This window comes from Ornithorhynchus anatinus, chromosome 8 (genome assembly GCF_004115215.2).
Source record: "Ornithorhynchus anatinus isolate Pmale09 chromosome 8, mOrnAna1.pri.v4, whole genome shotgun sequence".
NCBI classification, from domain to species: domain Eukaryota; kingdom Metazoa; phylum Chordata; class Mammalia; order Monotremata; family Ornithorhynchidae; genus Ornithorhynchus; species Ornithorhynchus anatinus.
Window position 1 is genome coordinate 40488280 of NC_041735.1, and position 23595 is coordinate 40511874.

The 23595-nt window shown below is 46.1% G+C and overlaps 1 protein-coding gene across 1 annotated transcript in view; it reads right to left on the reverse strand.

The window, feature by feature from the left end:
• Window positions 1-23595, reverse strand: part of SH3BP5 (SH3 domain binding protein 5) — a 53827-nt gene that overhangs the window by 29067 nt on the left and 1165 nt on the right. The window contains exons 2-3 of the mRNA XM_029070809.1: window positions 21412-21474; window positions 947-1075 (exon numbers count right to left, since the gene is read on the reverse strand). Coding sequence (XP_028926642.1) covers window positions 947-1075; window positions 21412-21474 — 192 coding nt within the window. The remainder of the gene's footprint in view (window positions 1-946; window positions 1076-21411; window positions 21475-23595) is intronic.

The following is a 23595-nucleotide window of genomic DNA, read 5'->3' on the forward strand; positions in this document are numbered from 1 at the left end:
TATCTTCCTAATCTCTCTCAGATCTGTCCCTTCTGTTTTCCCCAGCCACTAAGGATCCTATGAAAGTTTAGAAAAATAAAAATTATTTACTGAATGTCTGTTGCACACAAATCACTGCATTAAGAACACCTTTTCCCCTCCCTATCACCTCCACTCTCTCTTTACTCCAGCTTAGCCTGCAGTGATTTAAGGAGAGTCACTTTTAGCCCCCCTCAGGAACTTGTTAGATTTTGTTGGGCCATTTAACCAGGCAAGATGGTTCCTTTTAATTAACCTTTATAGTAAGTGTAAAACAGATATTTCCTTCACCCAGAGGATCACACAATGGTCTAGCCCCCAGCTAAACTGAATCTGCCCTCGGTTGACCCATTGTGGACCATTTGGAAGATGCAAAACATAGAGGAGAGGAAAGGAAGCTACGAAAACCCTAAACGTCTTTTTCATGTTGACCCCAATCAATTTCTTCTCAAGGAAGGGGGAATGGGAGTGACTAAACATTTCCGTCTTCCTTCACCCTCCCGTTCCCACAATTTATGCTCAGGGTTGTTTAGCTGCTTATTTAAGGTTCTAGAATATACTATTAGGTGACAGTCAAATAACTTCAAAACCAATTAGGAGGATCGAGAAAGAGGGGGTGAAGACGTCCTCCTAGCAAAGGAGGGGGAAAAAAATAAAATAAGCCAAGCGTGCCAGCCACAGATATGGAGAGCAGATCTGGCCCTCAACTCCCACAGCAGGATTGTAGCCGCTGCAGTACCGTCCCAATGCCTCTGCCTACAGCCCTATGAAGAGCGATGAGAAGATGTGCGGGAACCACATCTGGTTTTACACTGAGTAGGATATATAAGCAAGCAGGAAATTTGCAGCAAAAGTCATTTTGATTTTTAAATAGATTAAATCCGCAAGGCAGGAGGGAGTGCTGGAGTGGAGAGGAATGATTTCTTACCTGCCGGGCTATCCGGCGAGCCTCCCAGTATGGTTTTGAATCCTCCACGGCTTTGCCGATTTTTTTCACCAGTTCATCCAGTTTCACTGTCGCTTCCACCAGAACCGAACGGAACTTCTGGCGAGCATCCTATAGCCAGGAGAACATAAGGAGAGAGACAGTTGCAATATGAGAATCGCTTCTTTTGGTAGAGGGGTACAGAGCGCTTCACAACCCCTCGTTTCAACATGGCAAATCTTATCAGATGGTTGGGAGCTCTCTAGTCATGCTATGAACCCAAAACAACGGAGCAGCATCACTCTGATAGGGGAAGGAAGGAAGGAAGGCAACTACAAACTTTCAGAAGGGCTAAATTCAGGATCAGAGCTCACTGCTGCTGGACACTTAAAGCGCCCCTGGAATGACCTGCCATGGAGTAGCTTACTCAGGAGGTAGATCTACTCACTACTTACAATTCAAACAAACATCTCTGTGAGGTTATGGAAGAAGGTAGCTTTATATCCATTTTTACTGATGGAAGTAATTCAAATCCTGAGCAACGCAATGGCTCGCCCATATTCCCACTCTGAGTAGGAGAGTGAAGCCAAGAAAAGAGGTCAAGAGTCGTAACTCCCAATCCAGCCTGCTTAACCCACTACTCATCAAATATGCTTTAAGTGGGGGAGGAGAGGAGGCAGAGCAGCATAGACCTACTGGTGGTTGGTTTCTATTAAAATTCCAACGTCCTTATGGGCAAACAGCATTTTCTCATGGAATGGGGGCTAAGGAACAGTATGAGATAAGTGAAAGTCCCGTGTACTAGCTCCTCTGCAGGTCAATGCTTAGGATTTTCTTGTTGCTCCTAAGCCTTCTGTTGTCTGGTAGGTCCCTCCTGTTGCTTCCCTTCCTTCACCTGTTTTTAATGTAATGTTGCTGATTTTTTTTTAATGTTGCAGAGCACTGAGTTCTTGGTTAGAAAATCACTACAAAAATATTACACATAAATATGGAAAGGGAAATGAGTCTCCAGCCACGATTATCCCAAGAAGCATCCTCAAATACTCAGGTCCACCAGAGCAGATCACCACCAAAGTAATATTTGAATGGAGCTCTGATCCACTGTTAACCAAATGACTGTTCCATTCAAGAGGAAAATGATTAATATCCAGTAAGTGAATGATTAAAGGAAAAATGTTCACTGAAGCCCAATTGTACTTTCCAGCGCTTGGTACAGTGCTCTGCACACAGTAAGTGCTCAAAAAGTACGAATGAATGAATGAATGAATAATCTTTTTAAACAAACACAAAGAAATGCATTCCATAAAAACAGAGCACATTCATTACTGACTTTCAATTTTAATGGAAGATTTCTGGCAACTACAAGAAAGTTGGTTTGTGAATATTTGGGAACATATTTGAATTTTCTGTTCTGTTTTGCTAAGTATATGTTTCAGGGCATGGGGGTGGTCAAAGGGGCTAGGAGAAGGAATCAGGTGACACTACATTGTGATATTTCTGAAATCTTTAGAGAGAGAGAGAGAAGGAAAGAATAATCGCACACATTCTGCCTTGGTGTTAACAGCTCTGTTTTCCTCAAATAGCTAGTCTGCTTTTAAATGTAAATTTATGATGAGAACATATGAAAAAAATTAACACAGTGCCTGTGGCTTCCACTGCCATGAAGCCAGATGCCCAAAACGGAACTCCTCATATTCCCTTCCAAACTTTCCCATCACTGTAGGCAGCGCCATCATACTCCCTGTCAGGCGAGCCCGTACCTTGGCATTATACCTCGACTCATTTCTTTGTCCAACCCACATATTCAGTGTCACCAAATCCTGTCGGTTCAATCTTCACAACACTGCTTAAAGTCTACCCTTTCCTCTCCAACCAATCTGCTACCACATGACTCCAAGCATTTATCTTGTCCCTCCATGATTACTGCATCGGCCTCCTTACTGACCTCCCTGTCTCATCCTACTTCAGTCCAAACTTCACTCTGCTTCTTGGATCATTTTTCTATAAAAAGCTTAAGTTCACGTTTCCCCACTCTTCAACAACCTCCAGTGGTCGGCCATCAACTTCTGCATCAAACAGAAACCTCTTGCTGTTATAGCACTCAATCATCTTGCCCACACCTCCCCTCCCCTCCCCGATTTCCTACTACAACCAAGGCTGCACACTTCATTCCTCTAACGCCAGCTTACTCACTGTACCTCAGTCTCGTCTATCTCACCGCTGACCCCTCACCCACGTCCTGCCTCTGGCATGGAACTCCCTCCCTCTTCGTGTGCTGCAGATGTTCACTGTACCCAACTGCAAAGACTTATTATTAAAGACACAGCTCCTCCAAGAGGCCTTCCCTAAGCCCTCATTTCCTCTTCTTCCACTCCCTTCTGTGTTACCCTTGGCCTTTTTTTAATGGCATCTGTTAAGTGCTCACTATGTGTCAAACACTATTCTAAGTGCTGGGGTAGGTACGGGTTAACTGAGTCAGACACGGTCCCTGTCCCAGTCTAAGTAGGAGGGAGGTCAGCTATCCCCATTTTATCTTTGAGGAAACCGAAGCACAGAAGTTAAGTGGGACTCACGGCTTTAATCCCTATTTTAGTGAAAAGTTAACCGAGGCACAGAAAAGTGAAGTGACTTGCCCAAGATCACTCAGCAGACAAGCGGAAGAGCCGGGACTCCCTTTGATCTGCACCCCTTATTCACCTCTCCCTTGGCCCCACGGCACTTACGTACATAACAGGAATGTATTTATATTAATGTCTGATTCCCCTTCTGGACTGTAAGCTTGTTGTGACCAGGGAACTTGTCTATCAACTCTGGTACAAGGTACTCTCCCAAGCGCTCAGTACAGTGCCCTGCACCCAGGAAGCGGTCAATAAATACGACTGACTGATCGATGTTTGAAATTCCCCAAACTCAGAAAAAGGTCTGCCAAACTCCTTCCTCACACAAAACTGTGACAGGAGAAAGAGTAAAAAAAAAAAATAGCCCTAATGGCCCAGACTCTGCTGGACACTTCCAGGTAACCACAGTTACTGCTGTGGACTTGACACTTGTTGTAGGCAACACCAGACTCGGTCTGTAACTATTAATGAACAAGTATGAAGAATCCTCGAGGGAGTCGTTCCTGAGCTTTGATGGGAAACGTCTGCAGATGGCATCGGCAGTTCTCTGGCACACGGGCCTCATACTCGGCCACTCCGGTTAGCCCAAGAACCTCTTGCCATGCTGGGACACCAATGCCCACGCCAAGGGGTTACGACCATTTCCAGTTCAGGGCAGTCGCATCAGAGACCCGCTCTTCTCTTTTGTTCTGTCCCCCTCCTGGAGGTGAGGGTATTGAGAGGGACCCTGGAGAGTGCCATGGATTTCTAGACCTGTAGCTGCAGCACCGCTGAGCCAGAAAAGGCGGCAACAATTCCCCTGAGAGTCCAGCATACATATGCCATTCCCACTTCTCCAGAGCCTTCCCCAATCTAGGGTGGCATCCACTTTCGATGGCCAGTCCCCGGGTTAAACATCCAAGTTCCTGAGGGCCAAGGGACTGCTCCGCTGTTTTCCAGTGATTTGGATTCCGACCTGACAGATCAACCCCATCCCTGTCTCCTGCTGTGGAAAACGCCTGAGAGATTATCCCAGTCAGAGGCATAAACTCAGAGCCGAAAGGGACCTCGTGAGATCACCCGGGTCAGCCCCCTGCCTCCGGGCTGGTGAATGACTTCACAATCCAGTCCTGCTGTCGTGTGCAACTACTCTATGTAAGAAATGCAGTGCGCCTGTTAATGGCAAAGGGATTACAGAACTCCCAGCAAAACATCAACCCAGTGATTTAATAGAGTCAAAACTCAAGTTCCCTATTTTCCATCAAAAACGAGAAATTCACCTGCTTTAGCTGCAGTAGAGGATTGAGGGAAGCCTCCGATCCAGGGTAATCTTACAAACCTAAAACCAATAATTACTTCTATAACTCCATCAAGTGTGGCTCAGTGGAAAGAGCCTGGGATTTGGAGTCAGAGGTCATGGGTTCGACTCCTGGCTCTGCCACTTGTCAGCTGTGTGACTGTGGGCAAGTCACTTAACTTCTCTGTGCCTCAGTTACCTCATCTGTAAAATGGGGATTAAGACTGTGAGCCCCACGTGGGACAACCTGATTACCCTGTTTCTACCCCAGCGCTTAGAACAGTGCTCTGCACACAGTAAGTGCTTAACAAATACCAACATTATTATCAAGAACTGGAACCTTTTTTTAGTGAACGTGTGGAGAAGGGACAAAGTGAACGCTTGGTTACTACGGGGGTTAGTTAAGGAGACGTCCCTGTTCTCCCTTTCGAAATCCTCTATGCTTTTGGCAAGAGTATTAAACAACGGAGAAATGGAAAAGGAAATTCTCTAACACAGAGAGTACGTCTTGTCCGAGGTAGGCGAAGTCGGAAGCATTTGCTTTTACCTGCCTTAGATACTCTCAGTAAAAGGGCTTAATTTTAAAAAACAACAACAACAACAAAAAAACACAAACTTCTTTAAGAGGTAACCACCCAGTGATTCATGTCCACGGAGTTCATAATTGTTTCAGGAAGCAAATGAACCTTGCACAGCAGGCTGGTGACCATAATTGCAAAAGAATCTGTGTGCTGAGCACTGCCTTGGAATGGACGACTCTGAAGCGCCTAGAGATGAGAACAACTGACCGTCTCCATGTGGTGCAGAAAGCACAGCAGGGTGCAGCAGTCAGACCACAGAGGAGTCTCTGGGAAGCGGGAAGAGATTTATCGGACAAGGAGGAAACCTTTCACCACTCAAAAGCATAGGCTAGATTCTCTATGCCGTATCTGGAGCACTAAAAGTACTTGGAGAAGTAGTGTGGCCTAATGGAAAGAGCACAGGTCTGGAGGTCAGAGGTTCTGGGTTCTAATCTCAACTCTACCACCTGTCTGCTATGTGACCTTGTGCAAGTCACTTTGCTTCTCTGTGCTTCAGTTCCCTTATCTGCACAATGGCGATTCAATACCTGTTCTTCCTTCTATTTGGACTGTGAGGCCCAATGTGGGGCCTGATCACCATGTACTTACCCCAGCTCTTGGTAAAAATAATAATAATAGTAATGATGGTATTTGTTAAGCGCTTACTATGAGCCAGGCACTGTACTAAGCGCTGAGGCGGATACGAGCAAATCGGGTTGGACACAGACCCTATCCCACATGGGGCTCACAGTCTTAATCCCCATTTTAAAGATGAGATAACTGAGGCACAGAGAAGTTAAGTGACTTCCCCAAGGCCAAACAGCAGACTAGTAGCAGAGCTGGATTAAAACCCATGACTTTCCGACTCTCAGGCCTGTGCTCTGTGATTGACACAAACCAAGAGATCAACAAATCCGACAATTATCATTATTATTGCATTAAAATTACTCCTGAATGAAACTAAGTTTTAAGGAGTGATAATTAGCATATTTATGGTATTTACTAAGTCCTAACTCTTTGCTCAGCACTGGGCCAAGTACTGGGGTAGAACAAATAAAGAGCTAGGGATAGACAAAGGCAGAAACTGAGGAAAGGTCATTAAATGGGAGTTATTAAGACAACACAGAATTCAGAAATGAAAACCATCACATGGGAACATGGTGCTTGGAGGCCGGGGGGGGAACCCACAGGGCTCCAGGCCATGGCCCTTGGCGGTGAAAAGTTCAGCCTGACCGATGCTAACAGTTCTTATGGCTCTGCTTCTCTGGAAGCAGGCGGGACCGTTGGCGGGAAAGGAGGGGGCCGAGCTGTTCTGGCCATCGGGCATCCCTGCTAAATCCCAGAGCTTGTGACTGGGCCACAGCTCCGTAAACGGGCTTCTTTACGTAAAGGATTTTCTCCCCCAAAATGGGAGATGGGCATGCATCCCCACCACAATAGCAAATGCTTTGATAATTCACCCCTAGATCAGAAGACATCAAGGCAGAGCTACGGAAAGCACCGTAACCAACTTGGTTTGCAGGGAGAAGGGAAAGAAAGGGGCTGCAGAGGATGTATGCTCTTCAGGAAGGAGTTCAACCTTGGAAGTCTTAGACTTGCAAACCCTAAATTCAAGCCAACTTTGGCCTGAACTGGCAAATTTGACCAGACACCAAAATCCAAGGCTGCCTTGAAAAATCTCCCATCTAGAAAATGGTTCCCCTAAGGCCTGAAATTATGGGAAATCCCCCTATAGAAAAACATAAGGAGGGTCCCCACTTGGGGAAAGACACATATCACTGGCAATCAGTCCGAGATGGCAACTGGTTTCCTGCAGACCTGTGGCACGGGGGTTGTGGCCTCAATTTCAGGAAAACTGTGGCCACAGCCCCCGTCCCACAGGGCTGCAGGAAGTGTCTGTGTATTGCGTGTGGCAGGGGGGAGGGGGAAATGGAGGGAGAAGAGTAGTTCCTAGTCCTCTCCCCTCAGATGCCCATGCCTTAACTTCTGCAAGACCGAGGTAAATTCTCTCCTCTCCTTTCCTCCACCTCCCTCCATCCCCCTGTGTCATAACTCCACCCCTCGGTCAGAACTCTCCCCACCCTGCTCTTCCTCAACCCAGAAAGCCTTATAACAGCCAGGGGCGGGAGCAGGTGAGGGTCAACTGGACACACTCTTCCTTGGGTGAGTGTGGTGCGTGAGCCCATCTGGATGTGTCACCGATGGAGAGCACAATCTTCGGTCCACCCTGGCAAAATGTCAATCAGTAGATTTCATGAGGCAGATTATTTCACTGAGTTGAACATTCCCACTAATTTCTCTAGAATTCAAATGAAAACCTCTGAAGGTATTTTCCCAAAAGGCCAGGATCTTCCTACTCTTAATTTTTATGCAAATTGGGGCAGCCTCTCCCTGTTTCTGGTATTACCAGGTTAATCACTGATTTCATGTCTACAACCAGCTGACAGCATTATCCTAAGAAGAGTTGGCACTGAGGAAATGAAAAACAAGAACAATTGTAGGACTCAGCTCTGGTGGTTAGTTCTGCCGAAACTGGTGTTCTCACAACACGTTTTGATTGTAACACTACTGTGGAATTCAGCAATGTTCCTCCCGCAACACACATCTGTCTTGTTGTGGTACGGTACCAGAAAAATGGGTAACTTCTCAAACACGAAGTTACAGAAAAACTGGTTATAGTTTTTACACATTAATGAAAGGTGACCGATAAACCATAGATATTAACAATGACTGTATACGTTCTTGTAGTTACTAAACAATTCTGACTTCCCTGGAAAGTCTGTCAAGACTCTTGGGCTTCTCCAAGACATAACACCCTACACTGAAGGTGCCTCTTTTTTTTTTAATGGTACTTAAGAGCTTAGTATGTGCCAGGCACTGTACTATGCATTGGGGTAGATACAAGATAATCAGTTTGGACACAGTGTCTCTCCCACAGTAGGAAGGAGAATAGGGAGAACAGATGAGGCCTTGCCTGATCCCGTCCCCAACCAAGATGAGCACAGCTGTCTCCTTTACTCGATTCTACGCAAAAGTGCTTGATGACCCAGCAACGGACCTGGACTCTGGCCTGATAATTCATTTCTGATCTTAGACCGTGAGCCCCGTGTGGGACAGGATCTGGGTCCAATCTGGTCCCCTCATTATCAACTCCAGCGCTTGGCAAGATGAAATTACAGAATGAAAAATTGAATCAATAAGCAGGGGAAAATCTTCCAAATTCTCCGTACCACTGGCACTGCCTGGGTCCAGGTCCTGCCCGACCACAGTCCCCAAGCTTCCGCTCCACATCTGGGCTCGGGTTCAAGTCGGTCGCAAACGTCTTAACGTAGGACTGGTTTCTTTCCCGGCTGTCCCTGCCTTGCAGGTATAGTGTTTCTGCTGAGACGCAGCTGTCTCCAGCAGGCTTCTGGCACTAATTCCAGAAGCCTCTTGGGACATGCAAATGCCAGCAAAACTCTCACCGGGGCATGGCAGGTCTATTACCTCCACTCTACCAAACTCTCCCGACCCAAAATTACCCTGACTACAGGGTGGGCGAGCACCTCAACCCAAACCTACTGGCTAACCCTGAATTGTGCACTGCTCTATTTCAAGCTCAGAGGTTTAAAGGATCATTAAAAATTCCCCGAATGAGTCGTTCCAGAGCTGCTCTACATGCAGCTGCACTCCATGCCCGGAAAGCACAAAGACACACACAAGAAAACAGGAAGAATTACGTTCCAGCCCTACACAATCAACTGAAATTTAGTCAGAATAGTTAGAGAAGTTAGAGAAGCAGCGTGGTTCAGTGGAAAGGGCTTTGGAGTCAGAGGTCACGGGTTCGAATCCCGGCTCGGCCACTTGTCAGCTGTGTGACTTTGGGCAAGTCACTTAACTTCTCTGTGCCTCAGTTACCTCATCTGTAAAATGGGGATTAAGACTGTGAGCCCCACGAGGGACAACCTGATTCCCCTGTGTCTACCCCAGCGCTTAGAACAGTCCTCGGCACATAGTAAGCGCTTAACAAATACCAACATTATTATTATTATTATTATCAGAATTCATCAGGACTGGGCTTGGTATAAATTGTTGGTGGAAAGTAACAAACACTGCAAGAAATAAAAAGTACATTCTTTGATATTGGTTTGACGGAAACTGTAACTGTCCTAGCCAAGCAGGTAGGTGACTATTTGAAAGACAGAGGTATGGGCAAAGAGGCCCTCTTGCTATCATTTTTAATAGTAGGACTCAATTTGTTTTTAATTTATATTTTTAGGATACATTCTTTTATTAAAAATTCTCCTGAGGTGAGACAGCACCTAGCCGCCTGTACATGAGGAGGGGAGAACTAAATGTGACAATTTGGGTAAGTGGGTTTTCCGGGCCCCGTCTTTTTGTTCTTTCTCCCTTGGAAAAAAATGTGGACTTTAAAAAAAAAAAATGCATCTACAAAAGCTGCCAGAATGGCCCTTTGACAGTATATAATAAAACTAAGTAAGGGAAAACTCTCTCCTTATGCCCCACTCGCTTTTGTTGCTACCTGAGCCTAAGAGGTTTCAAGAATGACAATTCGTGCTTCTTGCCATTTCTCAGTAAATCCTAAGAAATGTCTGGCTGGGACTTGAGCAAGAAACCAGACAGCAACAGGCCCGGCAACCTAAATCCCAGTACCTGGCTCAGCAACTGGGCCACGAGAAGCAGCCTGGCAGAGAACAAGGAAGAGAACAGGGCTGGGAGTCAGAGACCCGGATTCAAATCCCAACTCCACCTCTCGCCTGAGGTGTGAGTTTGGGCAAGTCACTTGACTTCTGTGCCAATTTTGTCATCTGTAAAATTAGGATTAAATACCTGTCCTCCCTCCCATTTAGGGGCAGGGACTCTGACTGATGTGACTGCACTCTTTCCCTTGCTTAGCACAGTGCTTGGCATACGGCACACACTTAAACAACACCACGCATTACTATTATTATTAACTTGTCATCAAGTCAATGTCTGGCTCATCCAAATACCAGAACAAAAGGCAGCAATACTCCAAACATCGCTCCCAATACCTAGACAGCCAGATTAATTAAACACCCTCACAGGATTGTTATAAGAACAGAGCAAAATCCACTTAAGTTTTCCCATTGAATAAAACTGTACTCAAGTTCATCAGAGCCTCTGTTCATCTGTGCATTTCTCTCCTACCACATTTTTCTGCATAAACAGCTTATAGGAGCTGGTGCCTTCGAAAAGCTTTTAAAACAGGGGTCCAGCTTTTAAAAGCCAGGCCAGCTGTTCTCCCCCCTGCAGGCACTTGAGAAACCTCAGCATAGACTATTCCTTTTCAACTTCAAATGTTCAAGGCCATCAGCTCCTCCCACACCATCCACATACACATACTGACACATTAGGGGTCAGTAAAACAGTACTGTGGTTTACCACATTACAGCTCTGAACTAAAACCAGTAAACAACAATGTCAATCTGAGATATTGGGTGTGAGTTTAAAAAAAACCAAAACAACAACTCCCCAAAGAATCAGGGATTGGTTTAATAGCCTTTGGGTGTGGTTATTCAGGCACTTCTCACAAATTGCTAATGGACATTTACTTTGAAGCAGTCTGATGATGTAATTTAATTGGCTTTTCTTCATATTTGCTAAGTGGAGAACTCCCAGTAATTGGAAGTCCAACAGGGACAGAAATGAATTACTGTATTGGACTGGCATACAGTTCAGTCTCTCCCCACTCCAATCTACACCACAAGCAGCTGCAGGCCATGAAGAGTCGCTCAGAACAAATCTTTCCACTCCAAGAAAGCCCCCAACGGCTTCCCACTTCTCTCTACATCAGCTCCACAGCCTTCCGCAAAATCAGCTTCCAGGCTATTCCCCAACTCTCCCCACGGCTCTGAAGCAACCGATACTATTTACCTAGTGTTTACTGTGTGCAGAGAACTGCACTAAGCACTTGGGAAAGCACGCTACGACAAGAGTGGGAAGACAGGTTCCCTGGCCACAATGAACTTAAGAGTCTAGAGTGGCTCTCTTCATCCGCTACTACCCAGCTCACTTTCTAGCTGTACCTCGCCGATCTTTCTGCACCGAAGTTTTTTAAGGATCGGGAGATAGAGAGGCAAAAGAGAAAACGGCACCATGTTCCGCCAACAGCAACATAACACAACAGAGGGCCACCAATCTGGGCACTCAACATGGCTGGTGTGGGGGTCCCACATTGGCTTTTTCAGTCACGCGTGCTGTCCTGGATGAATTTCACCAAGAGTCGCAGCTTCTTCAAATATAAATATATAGGGTGCTGGTGTTTATTGAGCACTCACTGGGTACAGTGCACTGTAGTATGCCCTTGGGGAAGTACAAGAGAAGGACAGTGCATATTTCATGCCCCCAGGGAGCTTACCCTCTAATGGGAACCGACCTACAAATAAGGTGATTAAAATAAACAAATGCTCGCACAATCAGTTATACATCTATCCGCCAGGGCTGAGGAAGGCCAAGAATATGTAAGTTGGCAGGAAAGGGCCTACCAACTCCGCTGTGCTGTACTCTGCCAACCACTTAGTATAGTGCTCTTCACACAGTAAAGCACTCGATCTCACTGACTGATTCAAGTGCTAGCGGAAGCTGATAGATTGATATGGTCGCACTTGGACCTATACCCTTTAAGCACTTGTTATTCACCCCATCCTCCAGCACTTAATGCATATCCATAATTTATGTTAATGTCTGTCTCCCCCTCTAGACTGTAAGTTCTTTGTGGGCAGCGATCAGGCAAAATGAGTTCACTGACTGCTTGGCTTTTGAAGGTCAGTGTCCAAATTTAATCCAACCCTACTTGTAGCTTTTTTTTTTAATCATTTAAAGATATAAGATTTATCTAAAATGTAGCTGCTCGGGTCATTCCAATAAGAAACATGGTATTATGGATATCAAATCCAACAGCAAAACTGTAACAAAAAAAAAATCAGGCAACTTTTATAACACACTACCCTCTCCTGTTTCTTTACCTAGCTCTGCCTCGGTAAAGCCGGCAGAGGAAATGGAAAAAAAACCCCAATATGAAATGTCTATTACCCTGAACCTAAGGCCAAAATATTTTATGCTTAGCAGCAGAGGAGGGGTTGGAATAAAGTACATCTCCTCTTGAATTCATTCATCACAAGCTCTGTCTGTGCATTATCAACCTACGGAGTTACAGGAAGTCAACTTGACCACTCCTGTGATTAGCAGCGGATGTTCATCCGATTGTCTCTCCATTGGTTGTTGCTCTCAGTCAGAGCAAATATTAATAATTCCAAGATAAGCCAGTGAACTCAGCAAGAAAAGCCAGGCAAGAACAAACAACCTTTACCATCGTCCCTTAAGGTAATGAAAGGAGCACTATCTGGAGGCCATGTTAAAACCACCTTTTTCGGGTGGTTTGAGTCCAGTTAAAAACAATCCTACCTTATCATTCTTAAACAGTTTCAAATAATTTGAAAAGGTATCATACAAAACCACCTCACTTTTAGAGCACAAGTATTTATCTAACCCCTCTCTCCCAAGAAGGCCGAGCTAGGTAGTTGGGATCAAGGGTAAAAGGATTTAGTTCAATAGGTGTTTAATTCATCAAGCACTAATACATGCACCAGCAACATTAAAGTGGCTAGGATAAACATTCAGAAGGAAATAAAGGACAAAGAAAACCAAAGGCATCCTTTTTAGAGATTCGAGCAAGCCAACTGAGTCTTACGGCCCACAGACCATAAGACTGCCCTCTTGGGCACACCTCTGACATTAAACAATTTATTATATAAGAGACAGTTAATTTCACTGGGGACTCGAGGTAAAGAGCTTCATTAAAAATATGCAGAAGCCGGCCGGCCACACAGGGCCAAAGAGGTGAACAAGAGTAGGTGGGAGGGGGGGAAGAACCAAGGGAATGTGTCTGTTTATTATTGTACTGTACTCTTCCAAGTGCTCAGTGCAGTGCTCTGCACACAGTAAGCACTCAAATACGTTTGAAGAAGAGTAAGGAAGGGTTGAATGTACGACGGCAGAGGTGGCAAAAACCTGAACCCCTAGATGCACATGACATCATATGCACTATTCTGGCACACAACGTGACAGGACACCACATAACTACCAAATGATGGGCCTAACAAATGATGGGGCCTAAGAAATATTATCCTGTCTTGGAGTAAAGGGTGAAAAGTCAGAACTTCTTACGAAGGATACTTGGAGATAGAGCTATTTCAGCAATAACCTCTTAACATTGAGGCTTCGGTCATTTTTACAGTACCACCACCTTGTATTTGCATATTAGAACATTCTTTCCGAAAAGCTCCAAGAATGGTTATTATATTTAACTCCACCAGCTTTATATTACAGGCATTGTTCTGGAGTACCTTATAATAATAATAATAATGTTGGTTTTTGTTAAGCGCTTACTATGTGTAGAGCACTGTTCTAAGCGCGGGGGTAGATACCTGGTAGACAACCAGGTTGTCCCACGTGAGGCTCACAGTCTTCACCCCCATTTTACAGATGAGGGAACTGAGGCACAGAGAAGTTAAGTGACTTGCCCACAGTCACACAGCTGACAAGTGGCAGAGCCACCAGGATTCGAACCCATGACCTCGGACTCCCAAGCCCATGCTCTTTCCACTGAGCCATGCTGCTTCTCTAGCTTATAAATTCATAAACATATTAAATGGAGTAAGCATTTAACAAATAGTATAAATGTCCACATTTCTATTATCTCACCACCCTACATTACCAATCTTAACTTATTCCATTATTATCAATCGGCTCTTAGTCTTTCTTTTAACTATTAAATTTCAAAACTGACGCCTAGGGGAATAATAGTGAAATGCATTTTTTTTTTAAATTTTGTCTCCCCATTCTTCCTTTTCTCCAGCCCCAAATTTTCCATCTTTTCCTCCATCACACATTCACTCCAAACTTTACCCTTTCTTGATTATTATTATAGAATTGGTTTGTTCCTAAACATTCACTACCATGACTAATGAGATACCATACTCTGACTTCTGCAGCATGGGTACGCAGGCTTTTTTATAAGGACTTGTATTCTTTCAAAAGGAATCACACATTTTCATTCTTGTGAATAGCACAGTTAACTGGCCTTAATTTAATATCCTCAGGTTCTGTAAATAATAATAATAATGGTACTTTTTAAGCACTTACTATGTGCCAAGCACTCTTCTAAATGGTAAGGTATGGACAAGTTAATCAGGTTGGACACAAACCCTGTCCCACCTGGGGCACACAATCTTAAATCTTTATTTCACAGATGAGGGAACTGAGGCCCAGAGAAGTGAAGTAACTTGCCCAAGGTCACACACCAGACAAGTGGAGGAATCAAGATTAGAATCCAGATCCTTCTGATTCCCTGGCCCATGCTCTATCCACTAAGCCATGCTGCTTCTTTGAAAATGTCTTTATGACCTAGTATGGTCCAACTCTCATGGCCAAAATTCAGGACTGTATTTGTTATATTGTTGTTAGTACACTCCTAAGGGCCAGCTGTGTGACTGTGGGCAAGTCACTTAACTTCTCTGTGCCTCAGTTACCTCATCTGTAAAATGGGGCTTAACTGTGAGCCTCACGTGGGACAACCTGGTTACCCTGTATCTCCCCCAGCGCTTAGAACAGTGCTCTGCACATAGTAAGCGCTTAACAAATACCAACATTATTATTAGTGCACTGGCCTGCACACTGTAAGCTCTCAATAAATTCGAATGATTGATTCATTTCCTCATCCCCACAACAAAGCCACAATTATACAATGAACAAATAAAATGCCCCAAGAGACCACCACCATTTATCTTGTTATCCTCTAACGGTCTACCAGGCCAAAAAGTTAACAATTAGAAAAATAAATGAACCATTTTTTCAGGGTCAACTGAACGCTGAAGCAACTTACCCATTACCTCGGATCACCTGTACCAGCCTGAGTACAGCGGAGTTTCTATTTTAAGGAATACATTCTCCTCAAAGATTTCCAAGGACATTCTGTAAGATTATACCTTGCCTTTCAGCTGCACGGACTGATCAGCACAGGGTTTCAAAGATTATAGGTGCCCCAGACAAAGTTTCAGGTCTGGCTTCCCATTATTTCTGAAGCTTTTGCCACCCCACTCCCCGCTAATAAAATGCGCATTTCATCATCCCAACAACACCCTGGAAAAAAAGGCAGCTGTTCTTCACATCAAGTTCATAGGTAGCAGTTTACCCTTATACCAGAAGGCTAGGAAGTGAGCGGTCTCCCGGGTTGAGAAGCAGCATGGCCTACTGGCAAGAGCAGAAGCTTGGGAGTCAGAGGTCGTGGGTTCTAATTCCAGCTCTGCCACTTACCTGCTGTGTGAACTTGGGCAAGTCACTTCACTTCTCTGGGCCTCAGTTACCCTATCTGTAAAATGGGGATAGAGAGACTGTGAGCCCCATGTGGGACAGGGACTGGGTTCAACTTTATTGCCTTGTATCTATCCCAGCGCTCATAACAGTGCTTGGCATATAGTAAGCGCTTAAATACGGTTATTATTATTATTACTAGACTAACCTAGTCATTATTGGGAAAGACCAATAATGCGGGATTAGGCTACAGTCCTCCACTGGACTGTAAACTCCTCACAGGCAGTGATCACATCTATTTACTCCATTTGTGGCTCGGTGGAAAGAGCCCGGGGTTGGGAGTCAGAGGTCATGGGTTCGAATCCAGGATCTGCCACTTGTCAGCTATGTGACTGTGAGCAAGTCACTTAACTTCTCTGTGCCTCAGTTACCTCATCTGTAAAATGGGGATTAACTGTGAGCCTCACGTGGGACAACCTGATTACCCTGTTATCTACCCCAGCGCTGAGAATAGTGCTCTGCACATAGTAAGCACTTAACAAATACCAACATTATTATTATTCGCCCTGTATTCTCCCAATCACTTAGGCCAGTGCTCTGTTCACAGCAGGCATTCAGTAAGTACCACTGATTGGTCAAATAACTCAGCTGGAAGTGCTCAGTTTCGAGAGTGATGGTAAACCACTCCCCCACCCATGACCTCTTATCTATTTGTGTTTCTTGTACCAGTGGCAAACTTACTGCTGCTTCTTAGCCCTACGGTGGGACATCCTTTTGGACCACAGCCATCCTGAGAAGGCCAGGCTTCTCTCTCCAAACAAGGTACAGGGCACAGGAGGCGGGAAAGCGGTCCCCTCAAAGATACAGGAGGTAATGGCCAAACCGGCACACCCTCCAGGTACGGAGCAGGACTGCTGGCCACACTGTAAAGCATGGGTGGTGGTGGAAACGACGCTCAACATATAAAATAGGGCACTAGATGGGCAGGAATCCAGTGGCCACTGTGAAAATTGAGGTTCCGGTGTCAAAAACAACTAAAACATCCCAGAGACAAGTCTTTTTGTTACTACTTTGGCCTTTGGGATGAATTTCAGGTTCTCAAGATGTGGGGCCTTACTGCATTCTGGGATGCGAAGTCCTTCCTAGCACCCGTCTACCCCCACCTTAAATGGATTCCTTGCCACAGTGCACTGCAAGTCAACATTTTCACTGAAATTCAGGTAGGAGAGAAATTGAATTATTTGCTAGGGAAAGGAAGAGGAGGAAATTTGGAGGTGATGCCCAAGCTTTGTTATTAGTATTATGGTATTTGTTACGCACGTACTCTGCGCCCGGCGCTGTTCTAAGCACGGGGGAGATACAACTCAATCAGGTCAGACAACCCAGCCCCTGACCCATATGAGGCTCAAAGTCTAAGGAGGAGGGAGAACAGGTATGGAATCCCCATTTTACAGTTGCTAAAACCGAGGCACAGAGAAGTTAAGTGACTCGCCCGGGGCTGCCCAGTAGGCAAGTGGCAGAGCCGAGATCGGAACCCAGGTCCACTAAGCCACGCTGCTCCTCTGGGAGGATTAAGCCCAGGGTGACCCAGCCGAGCAGGTGACCGGGCTCAGGACTCACGGCAGATCTGAGCCCATGCAGGGCCCTCTCATGAAAACCCTCCTCCTTGCCTCAATTCACTCAACACTGGGTTGCTGCCCGCAAGTGTCATTAACAGACGAGGAATCGGGACCCGAGGCACGGGATGTATAAGCCACTGCAAAAAATAGTTCCCAACTGTTTCAACGTTTCACTCCTTCATTCATTCAATAGTATTTATTGAGCGCTTACTATGCACAGAGCACTGTACTAAGCGCTTGGAATGTACGATTTGGCATCAGATAGAGACAATCCCTACCCAATGACGGGCCCTTCAATGCCTCACCCTCATGAAAACTGCCCGGCCAGGTTCAAGGAAGTGGTTCAACTAGGGTGGCCAGTGATGGCACTGGGAAAACTAGAAACTGAGGCACGTGGACTGGAACCCTTTATTCACCCCAGAGCACAGAGATTCATATCCATAATTTATTTTAATGTCTGATTCGCCTGCTACAGTGTAAGCACCCTGTGGACAGGGAACCCGTCTACCGACTCTGTCGTACTGTACTCTCTCAAGTGCTTAGTAAAGCGCTCTGCACACAGTAACTGTTCAATAAATATCACAGATCGATGTGATATAAATCCACCATTTTGTGGAAAGCAAATTAGGGCATTTCTCTGAGGGACCCCGACCCTCTCCCACACCTAAATGCTTTGGACTCACTGCACCCCTCCCCGCCCGCCGGCCAAGTTGTGTGAACTCAGACAGGAGGCAAGGTTGGACAGTAAGTATTCCAGTTCTGGACAAGCGACGGGCAACTGGACTGCCCATCCGGACTGACGGCTACCCCAAATTCAACCACGGTTCTTAGGTGAGTTGTTTGTTATGAATGTGTTCAGCGGAACATGTAAAAAACACTGTCTTCTCACCCTGGTACCATCCTCCCACTATGCAACCATTTCTCCCTCTTGCCAAGGTGAAGTGCAGTATTGTGTTTGGATGAAACACACCTGTAACTCAGTGTGATCCAGTGCAGGCAGGATGCACCCGCCCTAGCACCCTCTGAAAACTTAAGCATTTTAAAAGACTTATTAAAACACTTAATTGAGGAAAGCAAATATCGGGGGGGGGGGCTTTGGGGGCAAGGGGCAGGGTAGTGGCATTTTTTAAGTGCTTACTGTGTGCCAGGCACTCTGTGCTAAACGCTGGGGTAGATACAAGTTGATCAGGTTGGACACAGTCCATGCCCCACATGGGGATCACAGTCTTAATCTCCACTTTACAGATGAAGTAATTGAGGCACAGAGAAATGAAATGACTTGCCCAAGGTCACACAGCAGACATGCAGTAGGACCAGGAATAGAACCCAGGTCTTCCTGACCCCCAGGCCTGTGCTCTATCCATTAGGCCATGCTGCTTCTCGGTTTGGAATTCATTCATTCACTCAATAGTATTTATTGCGTGCTTACTATGTGCAGAGCACTGTACTAAGCACTTGGAATGTACAAATCGGTAACAGAGACAGTCCCTGCCCTCTGACGGGCTTACAGTCTAATCAGGGGAGACAGACAGACAAGAACAATAGCAATAAATAGAATCAAGGGGATGAACATCTTATTAAAACAACAGCAATCAAATCATGGAATCAAATACCACAGCTGCGGTCAAAAGGGAAAATGCACATAAAAACTGTAACGGGACAAGGGCGAAAGTATGGTTTCCTGCATTTCCTTCAAGGCTGGTGTGGTCAGGTCCTTGCTCACCTGCAGGTCAACAAGCTCATTCGGTTGGGCAAGCACGGAAGATACAACAGATCGCTAGCCTTAACTGTCAAATTTAGACCGTGGGTCTCAAGGGCCTGTGACTGGGTTGCGGCCGGATCGGTCAGTCATATTTACTGAGCACTTACTGCGTGCAGAGCCCCGTACCAAGTGCTGGGGAGAGTACGATACAACAGAGTCGGTAGACACACTTCCCGCCCACACTGAATTTACAGTCTAGAGGATGTGGGATGTGGCCAGATGATGTGTTAATTTAAAGGCTGCCAAAACTAGCACCATTAGACATGCCACAAAAGGTGGAAAATGACATTTTTCAAGGTTCGGTCCTACCGCTCGAAAGGATAACAGGTCCTGCCTGTGGTAGGGTGCGGAGACAAAGCCACTGTGGCGGCTGGGCAATGAAGAAGGGGAGGAAACTGCCCGGCCTCTTTTCCTCCTTTTCGGCAGCAACGGGGACCGTAATTAATCCTGCAACCGGTCTGGTCCACCCCAGAGCCTCACACGGTGGAATTTTCTGACAGGGGTCCCTGGTGGAAATGTCCTTGCATCCCCGATCCTGGTACAGTTCACTGGAGCCACAGCAACCGGGGGGACGATGGCCAAGCGATAGATGATGCCCTGGTCCCAGCTCCACTGACCTATTCCAGAGGGGGCTGCTGCCATCAGGGGAAGGGCCATCCCTAACCTCCCCTCCCGGGCAGAAGCCCTAGCGATCCAAAATCTCCCCCTTTTCCCTCTGCTCCCCCTCCCCATCGCCCCTTTTCCCTCTGCTCTACCCCCCTCTCCGCCCCACAGCACTTGTGTATATAGGTACCTATTTATTATTCTATTTAATGATGTGTCTATACCTATAATTCTATTTATTTCTATTGATGCCTGTTTACTTGCTTCGTTCCATTGTCTGTCTCCCCTCTTCTAGACTGTGAGCCCATTGTCGGGAAGGGATCGTCTCTATCTGTTACTGAATTGTACTTTCCAAGCTCTTAGTACAGTGCTCCGCACATAGTAGGAGCTCAATAAATACGACTGAACGAATGAATAGTAGCCATCAGCTTATCTGGCCAGCCTACGGTCAGGTTGCCAGAGCTTCCACTGGAACAGTGAAGGCGTTCTCCTCCTGATCTTTCTTCTCCTTTTGGGTCCTGCCCCTGAAAGCCTCACCCACATCTCACCTAAAGGGCCCAGAAGCCCCTTCAATTTATTCAGGGTAAATCCTGATCCTCACCCCCTCACGGTGAATGTCAGTCATGGACAAATAAAAACGATTTCCTTTCTGCCTTTTTCCTCTGCTCTGTCAAACATCCTCACTAGGTGGTATTATGGCTTTTTGGAGTTAACAGCATTCTACGACGAAACAGCGTGAACAAGTGGAAAGAGCAGGGGCCTGGGAGTCAGAGGACCTGTGTTCCAATCCCTCCTCTGCCACTTCTCTGGTCTGTGACCTTGGGCGAATCACTTAACTTCTCTGTGCCATCTGTAAAAGGGGGATTAAATGCTTGTTCTCCCTCCCACTCAGAGTCCCATGTGGGACAGGGTCTGTGTCCCATCTGCCTACAGTGTATTTACTCCAGCACTAGGTACACAATGCCAGGCCAAAAGTACCAAAAGCATTCAAACTCACAGCTACAGTTTGAAATAAAAGAACTGTTACCATTTGCTGATAGATTATAAAAGCCAACTCCCAAAAAAAGAACTGGAGAATTCATTGACAGCTGTGAGGAATCATATTTTATGAGCAGATTGAAAAATTCTCATGAAATTCAAACTGAGCTACAACCTTGCCTCTTGGCATTTCCCCGCTGGAAAATCTTCCATTGCTTAAACAGCTCTGTGTACAATTAGGATGATTACATTCTATACACACACACACACACACACAGACTTTTTCATCATAGAAAAAGGCCACAGTAGTAAATCTGTGGAAAGAGAATCCTAAGACTAAAAGTAAAAGGCATTTTTAAAAATACTTAAGGAACATGAAGGCATCATTATTCATTATGTAAGACTCGGGAGAATTTTTCTCTGAGGATTTTCACAGAAACATTAAAAATACATTTAAGAATGTGAGATGTTCTGTAGAACATTTGGTTTTGGCCTGCCAGAACTACTGAAATGAAAAACAACATGAAATAGGATCCCTGTGGGTTCCACTCACAGATTCTCAGATGTTATGTATTCAGTATTTCATTCATTGAGTTAACAAGCCGAGTTAACAATAAAGGCCTCTACGGTAATCCGATGGTCCTTTAAATAACGGGCCTTTTGACCGCAAGAAAAAAATGTTCAAAAAAAGAGGGAATACAAAATGAGAAAATTATGTACCTCAAGTTCAGTTTCCCTTTTGTTGATGTCATCTGTGGACTGGTTTAGCTTCTCCAGTTCGCCCTGTAGAAAAGAGAAGGGGGGGGGAAAGGTGTTTGTGTTTTAAAGTGAAGGGAAGACACACCCTGAAAAAAGACTAAGAAGGAAAAGAAAGAGGGAACAATCAGTTGATACACCTGTTGTGACAAGCGTAGAATGCCCTGAACTGAAGCTTCACTCCTACGGTTTGTAGTTCAGGTCCAGAGAGACTTTTGAAACAAAGCACTCCCTCTCTACTTTTATGGGAGAACTGAATAATTTGATCGAAAAAGTCATAGATCATTAGACATAGATGGACTTGAAACCTGGGCTACACCTCACAGGAAATGAATTGGGACCTAGCTGGAATATTAACCAAAATAAAAGCTTTTTTTTTTTTTTAAAAAAAAAAGTCAGTTTTTAAAAATCTCTCCTTGACAAAGACTCCGGTTGGGTTTCACATCAGGAAAGACTTGCTTAGCATGACTTTCTCAGGTAAATCCCAGAGAAGCGACTCCACGCCATCCTTCCTAGCCCAGCCCCTCTCGGCTCCAAAAGGTTGCCGGGACCCTCTCCTGAGGCCCAGGCTCACCAGCCCCCAGTTTGCCGGATCCCCCCACCCTTCTCCCTTTCATTCAAAAATCCTTTTCTTCATCAATTTGAAGACCTCGAACGCTGAGGACCTCGCTGCGACTGCTGGGGAGGCTGGTTGGCGGTCCGAGGCTCTTCCTAGCCCCCCCACTGCTCTCTCTCCATCCCTCCCTGATCCAGCCTCACAGGCATGGGGGTGTCTGGGAAGCAGCAGAGGTTGTATATGCTACTTTTCTCTACTTTATTAATGAGGTGCAGATATCTATGATTCTATTTATCATGATATTTGCACCAGGCTACTTGTTTTGTTCTGCTTTGTCTGTCTCTCCCATTTAGACTGTGCTTCCGTCACTGGGCAGGGACGGCCTCTATCTGTTGTCCATTCCAAGCGCTTGGTACAGTGCTCTGCACATAGTTAGCGCCCATTAAAAGTGATTAAATGAATGAATGCATGAATGACAGCACGGGGTGTCAGGTTGTAGCTGTGGAGGTGGAAGATGGAACTAGAGGAATGAAGGATGGCACAGGAGGGGCAGGATCTGTAGAGGGTTGAGAAGGCCCCCTTTTATGCACCATGTCAAGAAGGGGTCCGAGACAATTTCTCAGGCTCCTCGGAGAGTGAAATAAGAGGAAAGCGGGAGAAGCCACCATTAAAAAAAAAAAGGCTTGGAGAATCAATCTTGTGCTGAGCTATTTCTATATATTTGTTTCAGGTGACTGTTGGGACCATCTGCTTTCTTATTACAGCGGAACGAGGAAAAATCAAAACCAAATTCACGTCCACACAGTTCAGGGAAACTGTCAAACCTCAAAGCCTTTACTGAGAAGAGCTCACAGGAAGCAGTTGGGGGGGGAGGGGGTATCTGAGATTTTCTTTGTGTTATCTTTTTTAAATCAATGTTTAGATGAGCCTTGATGATGTGTACACACAGAAGCGGGATTGAAAGTTCACCAAGAGATGAGAAAGACGAAGGTCCTTCTTGCCAACAGAATTCTGGTGGCCAACTCACCAATTGGCACCGGGAACAACTTTGGGTCCCTCCGCTTCATTCAGTGGTATTTATTGGGCCCTTCCTGTGTGCGGAGCCCTGTACTAAGCGCTGGGAACGGACAACCGGGCAGCAGAGAGCGACGGCCCCGGCCCGACGACGGGCTCACAGGCCACTCGAGGCCCGACCGGTGAGCGGGGCGTTGGTTAGCTTTGGCAGCCGAGGCCAAGGTTTGGCTTTTAAAGGCCCGCCAAGGGAGCAAAGTGCGGTGTGGTGGGCGGCGGTGCCTGCTCTTCCGATGGGCTCTTCGAAGGCGCCGCCAATGCTGCCGTCACGGAGACAAAGAGAGACCACGGCCCCCACGGGCACAGCGGCTCTAACTCCGTCCTTCCCAACGTCCATCCGTCGGACCCCGCGGGGCTGCAGGCCAGGAGGTTGTTTTGGCTTTGCGTGATTTTCTCAGGCGGTGCGGGCAGGGGCGGGCGACGAGGGGAGCGACGGGGGCCCCTGGGTGATTTCGGGGTGCCCTTCCTGGGGGAGGGGCCCGTTGGGGCTGATGGGGGCGCAAGCCGGGTGGCGGGGGGAC